Here is a 16,383-nt window from a genome sequence, read left to right as displayed (position 1 = left end):
TGGGCAGGGAGTGCAGGATGCCAGACCAGGTGGAGGGTCCCAGTTCCCTGGCAAAGCCACAGCTCTTCCCACCAGCCAGGACATCAGGAAGGCCAGGAGCAGCCCAGCTCCAGGTCTGCCAGCATTGGTGGTGGGGAAACATGTGGGAATGGAGAGAAATTTATGAGGAGAGGAGTCTGTTTATTATCTAGCCAATGTGGTGCTGCTGATACCATGGATTTATCCTCTTTCATTCCTGCTCTGATTTGTGTCCCTGCCCCTCACTGTGGCAGATTAATCATGGACAGAAAGGGAAGAGAGACCCTCCAGCTTCCTCCTGTGCATTTAGAGGGTGGCAATGACAACAGCCTGGACCCTTCACCCACGGCTTTTCCTAGGAGAGAGCCCAAGCCAGGCAGCTGCCTGCCCTGCTTAGGGATGCCCTGTTCCTCTCCTCCATGGCAGACCCCAGGGCAGGCAGAGGCTGCTGCCCATAATCCAGAGGTGAGAAGCACTTCTCATGGGTCAGAGCTTCCAGGGTAGCACACCAAGTGAAAAAAAATGTGGGTCATGTTTTCCCTTGCTCATGCAGTGCCCCAAAAGGGATACGAACACTCCTTAAATTGCCTTCAGACCTGTGGTACCTGCAGTCCATTCCCGGACTCCTGATATGAATTTGAAGGCTGAGGTTTGGAACTCTGGAGGGCAAAGCCTTCCTCTGAGAGCTGCTGGCTCTCAGGGCAGCAGGAGGCTGGGAAGGGGTGTGTGGAAACCCAAGGGTGAGAAATAAATCTCCGGTCAGTTATTTGCCCTGGGGCGATGCACGTCTTCTGCAGAGCCTCTTCTGAACTGCCACATGAGCTGGGAATAATTAAACAGTCATTACAGCCATGGTAGCAAAGAGCCCCCCAAATCAATCTAATGCATGACCTTTCCCTCCAATTTTCCTTTTTATTTTTCCAGCCACCTCCTTTTCAAATAGTGGGAGAGAAATGAAACTACCCCCCAGCCACGGTCTCCTGTTTGGCCCTGCACACATGGACCATCACCCAGAAATCTGTTATCCACTCTGATGGGGACATGGGGTAACAGAGGTTGATAAAGGAAAATCCAGCAGGGCAGAAAGACTTGGGGATGTGAATAGGACAGAGCAAATAGGGGATTTCAGCATGGTCAGGTCATGCCACAGTGTTTTATGATTCTGCTGCATTTCATCTCTTTGGGGGAGGTGGGTGACTGCCCTGTGGGTCAGATTTGTCACAACTGACTGTGTTGGTCACTGAGGTCTCACAAATACTGACAGGGAGAGCATGTGGGAAGCACGTCTGGCACTGCAGGAGCAGAATATTTCTAGCCCTGGCTGCAGCCTCTTTGGCAATTTATTTGCATCTCTCAGCCCCCTTCCCTGTCATGGGTGCAGGTGCCACTGGGGGAGCCACAGCAGGGTAAAAAACCCCAGTGTGCTTCCTGTGGTGGCACAGACCTCACCTGGCCATGCTGAGGGATGTCACCTGCAGCTAGGTGTAAAATCAGACTCCCATTTCCTTATTTAAGCATCAAGTGACACTTCCACTTATTTAAACTGGCATTCACAAAAGTCCAATTCCCTCTCTATCCAGCAACTGCTCCATTACACCTGGAGTTCCATCCACAGCTCTGCCAGAGGCTTTCTGTGCTGCTGGGGCTCCCATCCCAAGGCTGCATGTTCAAGCCACAAGTCCTTCTAAAAATAAATTGTTTCCAATTGTTTTTTGGTTTGGGGTTTGGGGTTTTTTTTGGTTGTTTGTTTTGTTGGTTTTTAGGGTTTTTCATGAAATACATCCATTGGCTGCAGCCTGTAGAAATCTTTTGGTTTAGCAGGATCTCATGTGGGAGCTGCACAGGCTGATGCCTGTCAAACAGGAGAAGGGGTTCTGTGGAAGAGTGGCAGAGCTGCAAGGCTCCAGCTGCCGTGCAGCACCTCTCTTACCTGCTCCTTACTGGTTCAGTGTCCTTCAGGGATAAGCAGGAGCAACTGCAGCTGCCCCAGCTCAGGAAACTTCACCTTCAGCTAATGACCTGATTTCTCCCTGTGGGAAGAAGCAGCAGCAGCTTCCATTCATGGGGGTGATAAGGGACCATTCCTTGTGTGCTGCCTTTTTATTCCCCTTGGCAAGCACACCCCAAAATGCAGGACCATAACAAAGTAAATAGGCTTGGAAGTAATTTTGTGTAACAGCAACCATGGCAGGGGTAGAGGAAACCCCAAGACTGTGGATAAGGAGGGTGCATACTTGGCTTGCTGAGCTGCCCTTTGGGAAATCATGACAGAAGCACTGGGCCTGATCAGCCCCTTGGAGCTCACTCAGGGACACGCCAGGGGATTCCCAGCTGCACCTGGGGATGCTCCTAACCAAATATGTGCACCTAGCATTAAAGGACATCTGCATGTCTCTGGTGTAGCCCGAGTTCTGCTTTCACTGTGAAGAGCCTCGCTGAGAGGAAAGGCTCCTCTTAAAGCTGATGGTCCCTAATCTAAAGGAACAGTGTGTCCTGGAGCACGGAGGCTGCCAAAATCGCTGGGGCTTCCCAGGGTGTTCCTCGCTCTTCTTTGGTACTTTGGGGGGGTTGCCTAAAAGGTAAAGAAGTTGTTTTGCTGTAATGAACTAGATAAACAATTCCCCAAATAGATTAAAACTAACTGTAACTTAGAAAAGCGGGTAGTAATTATATTTTATTAGCTAGCAAAACACCATTTTTTTATTTCGTAAGATAATTCTGTGTAAATCACCTTAATTAGAAGTGTCAGATGAGCCCGTGAATATCGTACTTAGTAACTAATTTCCTATGTACAGGTTATAATTTAAAACACATGGATCACTCGCTGAGTGGAAATATGCTAGCCATGAAATAATGTGGGGAGTGTTGGGGTTATTACTATGTAAATGTGTAATCATTTCAGACCACTGCAGCCTGGCTGGGTGATTAAAGAGAATCCCAAGGTCTCCAAAGATTGTGCTGTCTGCAAGGGCCTAGAGCAAAAAAACTTTAAAAGGCACCGAAAAGTGTTTGAACTTTAAAGGTCTTGATTTCCCTTTTACCATTTTTAATTTGTCTGCGGTGTTTATGGAGGGGAAGGTTTCTCTTTGCTGACAGCCTTTCGATCCTGAGCCAGCTGCCAGCATTCTTAAGAGGTGCGGGGGGCTGCAGCCCTTGTAATTCAGGGGGCTCTTTAGTGGGATCAGGAAAAACATGCTTAAATTGCAAGGTCTGGGTGCTTGGATGACCTGGGCTTATGCCTGTTCCTAACCCATCTCTGGATATTAAAAAAAAAAACAAATTTCAAACTCTGATTAGTGATAGAGTAGAGCTACATTGCAAGAAAGGTGGTGAGTATTAATAATCCTCCCAATGAAGAATAAAATAAAATCTGCCAAGTTATCTAAACCACTCCCCTTCCTTATCGGTCCCAACAGCAGAGGCTTGATCTTTTGGCTGACCAAAGAGACTCTCATTCTGAAAACTTCAGTTTCCTGGCCCTAACACCATTTCTAGGAGGAATTAATTATATTCTTCCTCTTTCCCTTGAAAACGAATGATTTTAAACACCTTTAACAAGAAAAGGGAGGAAACGCGTTTGTTTTTTTAACAAGGCGTTTGGATTATAAAAGAAAAAAAAAGTTGTTTCACACTTCATGCGATTGAGAAATTCAGGGTAGCGCTGGAGGTGGAGAGGGGATGGAAATCTTTCCCATCGTGCTTGTTCTTGCACAGGCCTGAGGAGGTGCCAGGGCTGTGTCTCAGTGGGCAGCAGGAACTGTTTCACCTCTGTGACACCTCCTGAGGGTAGAGAGAGCAGAGCTGGGGGACAGGACACAAGGGGCATCCTGTACCCTTGGTGAGCATCCTGCAGCACATTCCCTCAGGGAAGTGGGGCTGTGTGAGAGGTGATGCCCCAGCCCATCTATTCGTGGTCTCCAGGATCCATAGCTGGGAGCGGAGCTGTGGCACTGGGAGTGACCTGATGGCAGTGGATAACCGAGTGTTTCCACCATTTCAGGGCAGGGGGCAAAAGGCAGTGGTGCTGGGAGAGGAGGGGGGCCATAGCCCCAGGAGAAAACACCTTCCTCCATCCCCGCTCATTTCATAACACCCAGCCATCTGCCAAATCAAGGCAGATTAAAGCCAGCCAAATTCAATTTTTCCCTGCTGGCACTGCAGCTCGGCATCTGGGGCTAAAGTGTCCCCGACAAAGCGAACATGACAGGCACATTGCTTTTTTGTCACATCTAGTACCGTGTTGATCTTCTAAAAGTCTCATAAAAATTTATTGATGTCTCCCATATTGCTGTGATTGAGAAGAAAGGAGTGCGGGTGTGCGGAGCCGGGCGCACGCGCGCGGGCGAGCGTGTGTGCGTATATTAATGTTTCTGAAGTAGATCTGATTTGATATGTCTTGTTCTATTGTCAGCATCTGTTTAGCGAGGCTTTTTAATACTTTCTGGCTGCCGATCACTCATCCTTAGCCTGGGATGCAGGCTTGCATACAAATTTTGTTATTAAACACAATTCCATTCCCCCCCTTTCCCCAGCCCCCGCCTCCCCCCACTGCCCTCCCCCCTCCACCCACCCACCCACCCATCCATCATCTCCCCGGGGCTATGGGGAGCTGGGAGCCAGCCACCCCACCAGCGTGTGCTTACAAGCACAGGCACTGGGCTTGGCAACATATTTCAAGAGCCTTTTGCCTGCTGCAGGTGCTTTGCATTGACAAATCGAATCATGGGGAAATAATTTATTTCCTAATGCTGTTTGCAGCATGTTAGCAGGAGAATTTACATGAGAGAGATTACTTTAATAACCAAAAAATTACAGTGCAGGCCTCCCCGCCATGTCGGCTTTGATATGTAATTGTTTCAAGTTTAACCTGTCTGGAGGGGGGAAGGTGTTATTAAATCTATAGCATCTCCCGCTGGCGAGGGCAGGCGAGGAGGAGCACCGGGTAGGGACCTCCTTCCCTGCTAAATGGAGAGCAAGCTGAATTAACAAATCACTCCAGCCTCCAGCAGAGCTGCTGCTTCCCCGGTGTGCCTGGAGCTGAGGAAATCTTTTTTTCCCTTTCTCTTATACCAATTTCATCTCCTTCTCTTTCCTATTCTCCTTTTTTCATTGCGCCTGACCCTTCACAGGGCTCACCACCTCTGCTGCCCTCTCCCTGGCTTTCTTCCCTGTGCCCTGGCAGACTTGCTCTCTGCTTTTTCCCAGTGCTGGGAGAGGAGCTTTGCAGGCCCCAGGCAGGGGGAGAGCCGGTGTTTGACTCATGTGGCTGGTTTGGGGACTTCCACTCATATGACCACTTTGTTACAGCTGGAGAAATGGTTGGCACTGCCCTCCTTCCCATGTCCCTCCAGGCAGGGTGAGGAGGCTCTTGTTGGTCCAGGGAAGAGGAACAATGTGCTTTGCTATCTGACCTTATGATATCTCTCGAAGCACTCCCCTCCTTGCCTGCCAGTTTTGTGACTGACCTCGTTCTCTTCTCTCTTGGCAGCAAGAGCTCCCTCCTGAAGGATGCCATGGCAGCAGGCACCCCCAAGGTAAGTGAGCAAACCTCACCATATTTTCCCTGTCCCCCAAGGGATGCTCTTTTCACCCCTTCACCTTCCCAGCCTGCTACTTGATGTGTCCCAGGGAGGTGCCACACTTTGGGGGCTGGTGGCACTGGGGAAAGCTGCTGTCCCCACTCAGCCACTGGGCTGGAGCAGCCAAGTCCCTGCACAGGGCCCTGCATTCCTTGTGCAGCCAAGAACGGAGGAGCTGAAGGAGCTGCTGGGCTCTGGGGCTCCAGATTGTGTCTAATGACAGCTAATGAAAGCTGATCACACACAGCCTGAGCTCAGCCTGGGAAATCACGTGTGGGAGCTCCTGGAGCCAGAGCCATATGCCAGCTTTGGGAGGGGAGAGTGGGCCTGCCTCAAGGGAGTGAGGCACATCCAAGGAGGAGGCCAAATCACTGAAACACCCCATCTTGGTCTCAACCCCCTCCCCAGGACCCACTTCCCATCCCCTTGGCTCACAACACAGAAATACAAAACTCACAGAGCACCATGGCATCACTGCAAAGGGCATAATTTACTGATTTGCTGTCAGCTGGACGTCATGTGGCACAGGGGTGGGAAAGACCAGAGCTTGGGCAGGTGAGCAGGAGGCAGGGAGCACTGCAGGGCACTGCACAGCCTCTGAAAACCATGCTGTCTTCTCCAAGGTGGGCAAAGGCAAGTGCTCCAGGTTTTCCTACACTTCTGATGACACAGTCCAAGTGAGGGAGGCTCCTGGCTTCCAGACAAGTGCAGGGCGTCTCTCATTGAAGATGTCTTCATGCTTGTTTTATTAGAATTAACTTCCAGTCTCATTCCCCATTGGTTTTTCTGGAAGCTTATGGTGATTTTTTTGGCATGTGATGTCAGAAGCAAAGACTGACATTTCAGTTCTAGATTTTCTCCTTGGGGCTGGGTGTCTTGCCAAATCCATCAACACCTTGTCTGCCCCACCAAGGGAGAGGCCTGGGAGCCCCTATGCTGACCTGAGCTCCTGGCAGATAGGGATGACTTCCAAATAACTCCAAAAATTTCCCAAATCCTTCAAGGGAAAAAAGAAATTGAAATGATACTCCACAGTGTTCCAGACCTTTGTCTTCTGCATGACCATACTTTCCTCCTGTGCCCTGGAGCAAAGTATAGTCATGCAGGAGAGTGGAGACCTGACTCTTTCTCCCGCAAAAACATGCAGAGCAGAGAGGAATCCCCAAACCCACCACTGCTGATAATCCACAGAGTGTGAGGCTGCCTTGGGATGTCTTGAAGGAGCTGGAAAGGCACCAGCAAAATGAAAGCCTCTGGACTGCAATTTTCCCATTCCCTCCCCATGAGGACTCATGTAGATAACTCAGCAGTCCCAAACACATCTCCTGTGAGGGAGAAGGACGCCTAGGAAGACAGATTAGCTGTTTGGAGGCAAACACAGTGAGTGACTGACAGAGACCAGATAAAGAAGAAGGTCCATCTCACGGCAGGGCCAGGCTTTTGAAGTTTCCATTGACAAAGAATCCCATTTGCCTTGAGCGAGGGGATTAAACTGGGACTGGAGCGTCGTTCTATGTAAAAGAGATCAATCGTCCCCTGTCACCACATGGATCTTTTCCCTTTGCCCGTCACGTCTGGGACTAAGAACATTAACTTCAAGAAGCCGGGAGAGCAGGGAGGGAGAGGGTGAAATCAGGAAATCTTTCATTCCCTTCTCAGAGAGCTTGAAAGCTTCTCAGCCCAGGAGGATTCATTATTTCTACGTGGCTTTTGCTGGGAGACAAGTCCTGTGTGGCATGGGAAGGCACAGTGCTGTCACCTTCACCTGAGATTGGTATTAAAGGCCCCTTTTGTAACCAGGTGGGATTGAGGAGGAGTGTGGTGGGGAGATGAAGGCTGCTCCTTTCCTTTGTGCCCACTGCATGTTTGCAGCATGGGGTATGAATAGCCCATCAGGTTGTGAAGTCCCTCTGATACAGTCCCGGGCAGAGGGATGGGGTACAGACCCCTAAAGTGGGCTGGCAGTCCATGTCCAGGCACCCAGGCATCACTGGAGGTTTGGCAGGCACCTCCAGGGAAGATCTGTACCACTCTGAACTGGTGGAAGGGGACTGCTGCAATGTTTCCTGGCCACTCCTTTTCCTGGTGCCAGCAAAAAAGGCCAGCAGCTCCAGCAGCTCAGCAATGGGAGAAGGGGCTGCACCTCCCCATCCCTGAGGAGCTTCCAATGACAAAACAAACAAGGGCAGGTTGGTTTCACTCAGGGACATGGAAACTGGAATGGCTGCAGGCTGGTAGTTACTTCTGTGGTCATCAGTGGCTCTAACTCCACTTTAGGGCTCATTTAGGACCTTCACCCATAGCATCACTACCATTGCCACTTCTGTGCTGGCCCGAGGCAGCTGAACTGGGGATTTAATCTTCTCATGCTCTGTGGCCTAGCTCTGCTCCCACTCCTTCCCCACAGTTGCCCCAGCAAACATCTCTCTGGGCAATAAAAGCCCAGATGTGAATGCATGTCCCCCTCTCTCTGCTCCCCTGCCCCTGAAGAGCTGTCACTCACTGCACTGGGTCAATTTTCATGGCAATATGTCAAAGAAAATCCAATCACTCAACATGGGATGTGATGAATGCAGGATTATTGTATCAGATTCTTCTATTATCAGAGCTGACTGAGGCAGTGACAGCCAAGCAAGGGCTGCAAGCTGGGGCTCCAGCCAGCACCACTGCTTGGTGCCTGGGCTCTCTCTGCAAAGGCAGCTCAAAGGGCAGCACTGAGCACCACAGAGCCTGATCAGTGTTCAGGATCTTCATCTGCCCTTAGCCTAATAGATGATGATACACCAGTGTGGACAAGGCACTTGGACAAGCAGATTGTCACACAGAAGGTCCCTTTCTGAAGGTCTGTCCAAGCCAGCCATGCCCCAGACCTCTGTGAGACCTGAGCATTCTCCAGCACTGCCAGAGCCTGGGTCTCAGGCAGAGCAGGCAGCAGGAATGTCTCACAGAGGCATATGGAGCACACCAGACTCCATTTGGACTGGTGGCTGCCCAGGAGCCTGCACACAGCTGTGAGCAGTGAGAGGTTCCCTTGGGTATCCTTCCCAGACCTCATGCTCTCCCCTTGCCTTTCTCCCCTTGCCTCAGCTGCCTCTTGCAAGGCAGGAGAGGAGCACACATTGGGTTGAACCCATGTTGGTGAGGTGTAAATCCAATTGTTCCCACTGTTCCTTGAGCAGCTGGAGAGTCAGCATCCCCAGATCCTTCTTGCTACCTAAGAGCACTTCACTACTGCCTGTATTTCAGGGTTTTAGCTGCAGACTGTTACCTGTCACCTAACAGGTAAACTTATATCCCCTGTGGAAGAGCTGGTACTGATCACTGAAGGAAGAGACTGGGTTCATGAAGCATCCCAGCTCTTGTGGTGGGTTCAGCATCCATTCTCCACTGCTGCTTCCTAATACGTGGCTGCAAATTGCCTTTCCCACTCCCAGTCCTGGCTGTGCTCTTGCTGCACACACTGATGTGAGTGGCCACGAGCAAAATCCATGCCACGCACCCAGCAGACGCCTGTGGCTGGTTTGTTTAGGTGTGCACCCAGCTCCACAGAGGGTGCCCGCAGGCAGGCAGCCAGCTCTCTGCTCCCAGACCTCCGGCAGAGCTGGGAACCCAGCCACAAGGCCAGAGCTCTTTGCTTCCCCCACCCACCCCCGTGATTTTACAGCTTCACCGAGCAGTTTGAGAGAGAATTACAACATCAAGTGGGAAATTTAACCACTAAAGCCCTCCAAGGAAAAAGAGCTTTGAAGCAAGCGAGATTTGGAGCCTTAAACCTTGACAGAATGTCTGTATTTAGCCCTTCCCAGCTGCCTCACTTGAGATGAAATTTCTAGCACAATCATTTAACTTCTTCATATCATGTCCATGGTGGTAGGAATGGGGGACGGGTGTCGGTGCCCTGGGGTTTTAACTCCTTCTCTTGTGTCACTGACAGAGTGGGAGGTTGGCAAAGTCATTCCCCTATCTGTGCTCCCTCCCTCTGTAACTGTGATTTACAAGGAAAGATTTAAAAGCTAAATCCGAGTATTGTGGCAAAGCTATTGCCAATCTGGGGACATGAGAACGGCCCACAGATATGTGAAGGAGAGGAAATTACGTAGGATGAGTGTTAGTTGGCCTTGTTTCCTGCAGTTTGGGGTGATGAATACCAGAGTCACTCCAAAACCAAGTATCTGCCAGGTTTTATTCCATAAAACAAATTGCCCCATGACCAAACAAAGCCCCTCACTCCCCTTGGGCCAAACAGCTGTACCCTCCTGTTAGACCAGGGGAAACCACTGCCTTTGGCAGAAGGAGCAGAGAGGGGCAGACCTGGGCCAGATCTCTTTCCCCCTCCATCTCCAGAGTGCTGATGGGCAGTTCTCCTAGAGAGGGGCCCCTTTTCCCTCCATGTAGCTGGTGTCTCTTCCAAGAGGGTGCAGAGGTCCATTACAATCCCAGGTGTCACTGTAATATGCACAGAAATTAATTAGTAGCTCACATTTCTATAAGCTTATTCTGCTTGGGAACCACTGGAATTTTTCAGTGAAGACCAGAAGCTGCTGATACCATTATTTCTATTTGCCATTCACACCCTTCTCACATTTAAGCCTTTCATCCCCAGCTCCATCCCACCTTTATCTCTGCCAGCTAAAAGCCACTAGATAATTTTACCTCTAACTTTTCCCGGGAGCAAATGTGGACCCTCCAAAAGCTCCTAGGAAACTCAGCTCTAATAGTAGCATCTTTGTGTCGGGGATCCTCCAGCAATAACATAAAAAACGGCTAGTAGAGTTAAGGGGGGAAATCACAGCAAGGCCTGGTATCACTTATTGCTTTCGGGTTACAGTTCCCAAGTGATAACAGCTATTAGCAACACTTTGACGTCTTCCCTACCGTGGAGGGGAGGGCAGGAGACAGAAAACATGTCAAGCCATCACCTCCATGTTAAGTGATAAGTACCTATTTAGACGGCAGAGTTAAGGCTGAATGCATCAAGCAGGGAACACTTTGTGCCAAAAAAAAAAAAAAAAAAGAAAAAAAAAGAAAAAATTTTAAAAGGCCATATAGATACATAAAAAGCAGGGTTAGGGTATTTGTTCTGCTGACAGCAGCTGTGATGGATTGTTTAAGAAAAATAGACTCCTTATGTTTTTCCAGGGCTCTCGGAAAGAGGAGCCCAGCACTTTAATACTCTCAAATGACTGGCCTTGAGAAGCAGCAGAATGTCAGAGCCACGGGCTGGGCTGTCCCGGCGCTGACACCTGCCCCGGCTGCCGGCGAGAGGCCGCGCTTCGGGCTGGGGGCGGCCTGTGCCGCCAATTTCCATCCATTTCCCGGCTCTGGCGGCTGCTCCCTGACCCCCGGCCCTCCCCTGCTGCCCAGGGCCCACGGCTGGAGGTCAGGAGCCTCTGGTGGGCTGGCACGGGTGTCCTTGGTGACATTGCTCAGCACTGCCCACGGCTCCTGCGGCCCAGCAGGGAGGAGCAGGCCTGGGGATCCATGGCCTGCAGCTGGCATACAGGCTGCGGGATGCACGTTTGATTCGTTCCAAACCTGCCCCCGTGCTTATTTATGTAAACTCGGTGTTGCTCCACATTTGGGTGAGCTGCTGAAGGGTTCCCAGCTGATCTCTGCAGGATTGCAGGTAAATGGAGTGTGTTGGGAGCGACCAAGGGGAGCCTTGCAGCATGAGCAAGGCTAATGTGCCCTCAGGATCTGGGGACATCCAGACACATCTCTTCTTCATGACACATCCAGACACATATCTGCTCCATGACACATCCAGACACATATCTGCTCCATGGCACATCCAGACACATCTCCTCTCCATGACACATCCAGACACATCTCTGATCTGTGGCACAGCCAGACACATCTCCATGGCACATCCAGACAAATCTCTGATCCATGGTACATCCAGACACATTTCTTCTCCGTGTCATGGCACCTCTGGGCTCCGAGGGGCAGGAAGGAATCACTGAGCAGGGCCATGGCTGCCCAGCATGGCAGGAGGGGCAGGAGGAAGGAGGGAGTACAGGGCTCAGACAAGATTGATGGCCTCGTTGCCATTAAGAAAAAAATTAGCCGGTGGCGGCTATCATATTAAAGGGTGAAGAAGCCGTGAATTATTTTCTTAAAGATCTTATCACTTACAATGATAATTTTACCTTCCAAAAGGCCACTTTTAATGAGGCAAGGCAGGCAAAAAGTCATGATTTAATGCCAGATTTTTTTTTTCAAACACATTTTACTGCTTTTTTGTCCATGTTTAAAAAGCGCCGGTGACCTTTTTTTATTTAGCTTGCCCCAGGTGTAATGCTCAGCCTGATCCTCTCAGGGTTTATAACCTCCACAGAGAGTGCCTCTACCCCAATGGAGAGATGATTTAAAGGGGAGGGAGAAATATGAAGCTGCACCACCACTCACACACAGCCCTTGCTCCAGCTTTGATAGTGGGAGTTGTGGAGGGGAGACCAGGGAGGAAGGAGGGTCCTTTCCCCCCAGTATCTCACTCAGACACACTCTGAAGGGCAGCTGGCATGTACTGGCAGCCAGGCACGGATGAGCTGCCTGGTGGCCTTAACCCAAGGGAAAAGGGACATCTCAGCATCAAGGCTTGTTCCCACCATGCTGAAGAACCTGGTCCCATGGCAGAGAGCATCTCCACATCAGGCCTGTCTGCACACAGTGACATGTTTTTGGGCTGGGATGCCAGAATTTGGGTCTGCCATGCAGCATGGGCGTGCATGAGCGCTGGGAGAGCATCTTTTCCCTCCACATCCCAGAATGCAGTTGACAGAGGAATGGGAATTGTATCACTACCCTTCCTCTGCCTGCCAGGAGCAGTGTGAGAATAAGCAGAGTGGTGCAGGGAACAGCAAATCCTTGGCTTGGGGTGCTGTGGTCAGGCATCCTCACTGCTCAGCCATTGGAAAACAGCCTCAACATGACAATTTGGGGTAAAAGAAGCCAAAATTGGGACTGTTGAGGCTGGCCTCCTGCAGGATTGAAAGTCACCCTGGTGGCGAGTGCATTTCTAATCCCTCAGCCTCTGAGCCTGCATCCCTGCCTGCCCCCGTGGCTGCCCGAGAGGCAAAGTGTGGCACAGCACAGGGAAATGAGAAAAACAAATGAAGTCAAGTTCCCTAAGAGTGAAGGGGAAGTGTGACTTGGCATCTCTAACGCTGTGTTTAACATGCCGGCAAGGTATTTAAAATTGAAGTGCTTGCACACAATTTAAAAATAGACAGTTTATTAATCTAAACTGCAAGTGTATGTAGAAGAGGCCTCGAGATTGACATCTTTGGGATTAGTTTAGCCCTGCGTTTTTCCAGAGGTCATTGCCATGGTGCTCAGGAGGTTTGTGGAATAAATGGGGCCAGCATTCTTCCTAGGACCACACGCTAAAAACTAATACATAACGTTTAATTTACTGTCTCCATAGCTAGCCCAACCATTTTTCACATAATAATATTGGATTAGAGCTACCAGAAGCTGAGGGGGGCAGCAGGAGGCGGGCAGGGTTTGTCTGTCTGTCGTCAAGGAAAGGGGAGATGGGTATTTTTTCCCCTTTTCTAGAATACATTGGAAGACAAAACAGATTTAACCCTCCCAGCTCCAGGATGCTTGGCTTAGTAGGACATTAAACTGTTACTCTGTTATTCTGAGTCACAACTGAAAGCTTTGAGCCTCACCTCCGTGTTTTTTAGGACATGTGCAATCCTGCGTATTCAAAAATGGTACTCACTCCCTATTTAGAAAATAAAGAAACTAAACAACAACAGGAGCTTTGAGACTGCACTCTGCAGAAATTCTGCAGAGGGCTTTTCCAGAAATAATTGAGCTGTTCACCAAAGCCCATTAGCAGTTGGGTTTAGCCAATACGAGAAGCCAGAGAGCCTCCCTGCCCTGCCCATCTGTCCCCTGGAAAGTGGAGGCTGGGCTCTTGAGGAAGCCTTTGACAGATGCATGGATCTTTGATGGATGCCCCCAGTCCCCTGGGTTCCCACTGCCCCTCCCAGTGCCTGGCATCCCTGTTGGGCTGAGCTGAGGAGCAAGCCAGCCCCAAGATGTGGTCTCAGTTGGCAGAAGTGGTTTTGTCCAAGGAAATAACCGAGCACCCCAGCAGGCAGCTCCTCTGTGACCCCTTTCAGGACATCACATCTGCCCACAGCCAGTAGAGCTGGGCTTTATGGCAGAGGTGTGCCCTGCACACTGGGACGTGCCTCTTGCCCTCAGGGCAGGGCTGGCAGCTCTCACCCATGGGGTTGAACTCAGTACCCAAACTCTCCTCCTCCACCACCACCCCAAGCCTGCCTTCCCTCCATGCCCGTGCTGGCTGCACTGCTGGGCTGTTCTCCTGTCCAAGCCTGGGGGATTGCTTGCTGCTGACTGAACCAATTTGTATGCTGAGTCATTTTTCCACTTTCTCATATCTTTCCCAAAAATGCACATTTTTTCATGTTTCATTTCAGCCCAGAGGCAAATATTTCTGGAATACTTGCCTTTCTCCAAGGTATTATGCTTTTTAATAATGTTGTCACCACACTTGACCTGTCCAATTCAGATGATATCTACACTTCCCTTCACAAACACACACATCTCCAAGCAGTCATTTATTGTCAAATCTTGCCAGCTGATTCTCAGAAACAAACATCTGCAGAGCTGCATTTCCAGTGCACATTTATTCACAATGTAGTGGGGTATATTTAGCCTAGTTCAGGTAATTTATAATTTTAGATAGAATTTTAAATTGCATTTTTCCCTCAAAGTACTCTAATCATCAAGTTCAATTGCAACTCAGTGTACATTTCGTCAGATGCTGTCAAACTCCCATAGTAATTTTCCTGCTAGAGTTCACTGTGTGTAGAATTTAGACTTACCTACTATGGACTTGAAGTTTATCAGTGATCTCTTAGGTCTCAAATATCACAGAGCTTTTTAACCTTCTAAAAGGCCCTTTTATCTCTGTGCTACTTATTAAAATAAATAGCATAATTACTGAAGGAAGAGGTAGTTGCACTGCAAAGGTGCTGAGAGCTTTAGTGCAGTTTACAAAGCTATTGAGAGATTTAGTGGCACTTAGAAAGGGCAGAAGAGGATGTGTAAGCACTGCTCCACCTCAGCACTCCTGTGCCTTATCATGAGAATGTCTGGTGTGGTCCTCACATATCATTTCCAGCAGGGCCTGATTCTGCCCCAGCCACCAGACCTGGGGTAGAAATGACTGTCCCATTCATTTGTACTTCCCTAGACCCAGCAGCCTTGTCCCCTCATGGGACAGAGTTCCTTGCAAAGAGCAGAGCCAGACCCACAGCCCAGAATTCCATCCCAGCACAGTTCCACAGCTCAGGAGACGCTGTCCATGGCTTTGAGAATGGCTCAGAGACAGGCAGAGAGCTCAGCAGTGCTCACAACATGAATTTCTCCTTTCTCTTGCAGTCAATTTTGTTGTCAGCCTCAATCAAGCGGGAAGGAGATTCTCCGACAGCATCGCCCCACTCCTCAGATGACATCCATCACTCAGACAGATACCAGGTAAGCAGGTATTTGCTGTTGCTGGTCTCAGCCTTAGGCAGGGAGCCAGCACAACCCAGTGCCCACAGCTCTCTCTGTGTGACAGCCTTGCTCTTGGCTATGCAATCGCTGCCCTAGTTCTCCCGCCGACATCATGGGGACATGAACATTTGGCCCCTCACAGGACTGCAGAGTTGGGCTTTTGTCTGCAAAGTCCTCCCAGCTCTGACTAGAACCACTGTGGTATTTAAAAATGTTTTAAAATCCTTGTTGAGGTTTCTGTTGCATTATATTCACCATCTTGGTCTCATTTCCATGGCTATGTTTGTCATTACACACCCTGTGCCCATTGGAAAGCGTTCAGAAAAGTGACTTTTTTTACTCATGACTCCCATCAAAGACAGAAATGAGTGGACAATCCACAGCCATGCCAGCCTGTTTTATAAAACACTCTCTTCCCAGAGGAGCAGCAGGTCTTGACTTTGGTGATGCAATGAGCAAATTTGAGGGAGATGGAGCAAGAAATGAAAAGGGGAGAGCACAAGTACAGCTTGGATGGTTGTAAGTCCGTCTGTATTTTTGGGACAGGCTGGCACACTTGACTCCAGCTCAACACACATCCAACTCTTTGGCTGCAAGTCTGTACTCAGCTTCAAGTAGGCTCTGAAAGACAGCAGATAAATCAATGTTGGTCGTTAGCACAGACCCAAGCTTGTGTCCTCCTGCTGTGCAGACAGGCTGGGTGGGCTGAGGCTGTACCAGCATGGCAAACACCTATCACCCTCTATTCTGTGGTGGTCTGCAGCCATACCCTGTGCCCAGGGTCAGGCAGGCACTCATATCTTCCTGTACCAGCCACTTTGCACATGCCAAGTCTGTTTGAGCCTGCAGAGAGAGGCTGATGACCAGTGCTGAGGCTCTTACTGAGCAGACCCAGTTATAACATGTATTCCTCAAGATGGGTCCTGTTAGTAGCAGATTTGTACATTTGTTGCCCATTATTCCATCCTCTGTCCTATTTATTGGTTATACTATGAGTTGTGGATCATATTCCCACGTGGCTTTGAGGTATAACTTGGTGTCATGTCACAGCCGCTTTACTTTCCCATGAACAATAAAAGCTGGAGCAAAGCAAAAGCAGCAAAACCTTGCAGAAGATACAAAAATGCCTGTTTCAGGTAATCCTGCTCTCTTTCCTGCCTGTTTATTAAGGCTAATAAATAAATTATGTTCATTTCAAAAGACCATGGAAGAGATTTTTGCTATGGCCCCTTTGTTGGAGAGCCCC

At 49.6% G+C, this 16,383-nt stretch overlaps 1 protein-coding gene across 6 annotated transcripts in view; it reads left to right on the top strand.

The window, feature by feature from the left end:
* The window catches only part of RNF220 (ring finger protein 220), a 213,741-nt gene that overhangs the window by 142,019 nt on the left and 55,339 nt on the right, over positions 1-16,383 (top strand). For all 6 annotated transcript variants that reach the window (XM_074545911.1, XM_074545912.1, XM_074545913.1 and 3 more), the window contains 2 exons: positions 5,507-5,552; positions 15,021-15,116. In XM_074545911.1, coding sequence (XP_074402012.1) covers positions 5,507-5,552; positions 15,021-15,116 — 142 coding nt within the window. The remainder of the gene's footprint in view (positions 1-5,506; positions 5,553-15,020; positions 15,117-16,383) is intronic.

Source organism: Zonotrichia albicollis, chromosome 8, assembly GCF_047830755.1.
Source record: "Zonotrichia albicollis isolate bZonAlb1 chromosome 8, bZonAlb1.hap1, whole genome shotgun sequence".
In the NCBI taxonomy this organism is placed as follows: Eukaryota; Metazoa; Chordata; class Aves; order Passeriformes; family Passerellidae; genus Zonotrichia; species Zonotrichia albicollis.
This window is presented reverse-complemented; position numbering and strand designations above follow the sequence as displayed.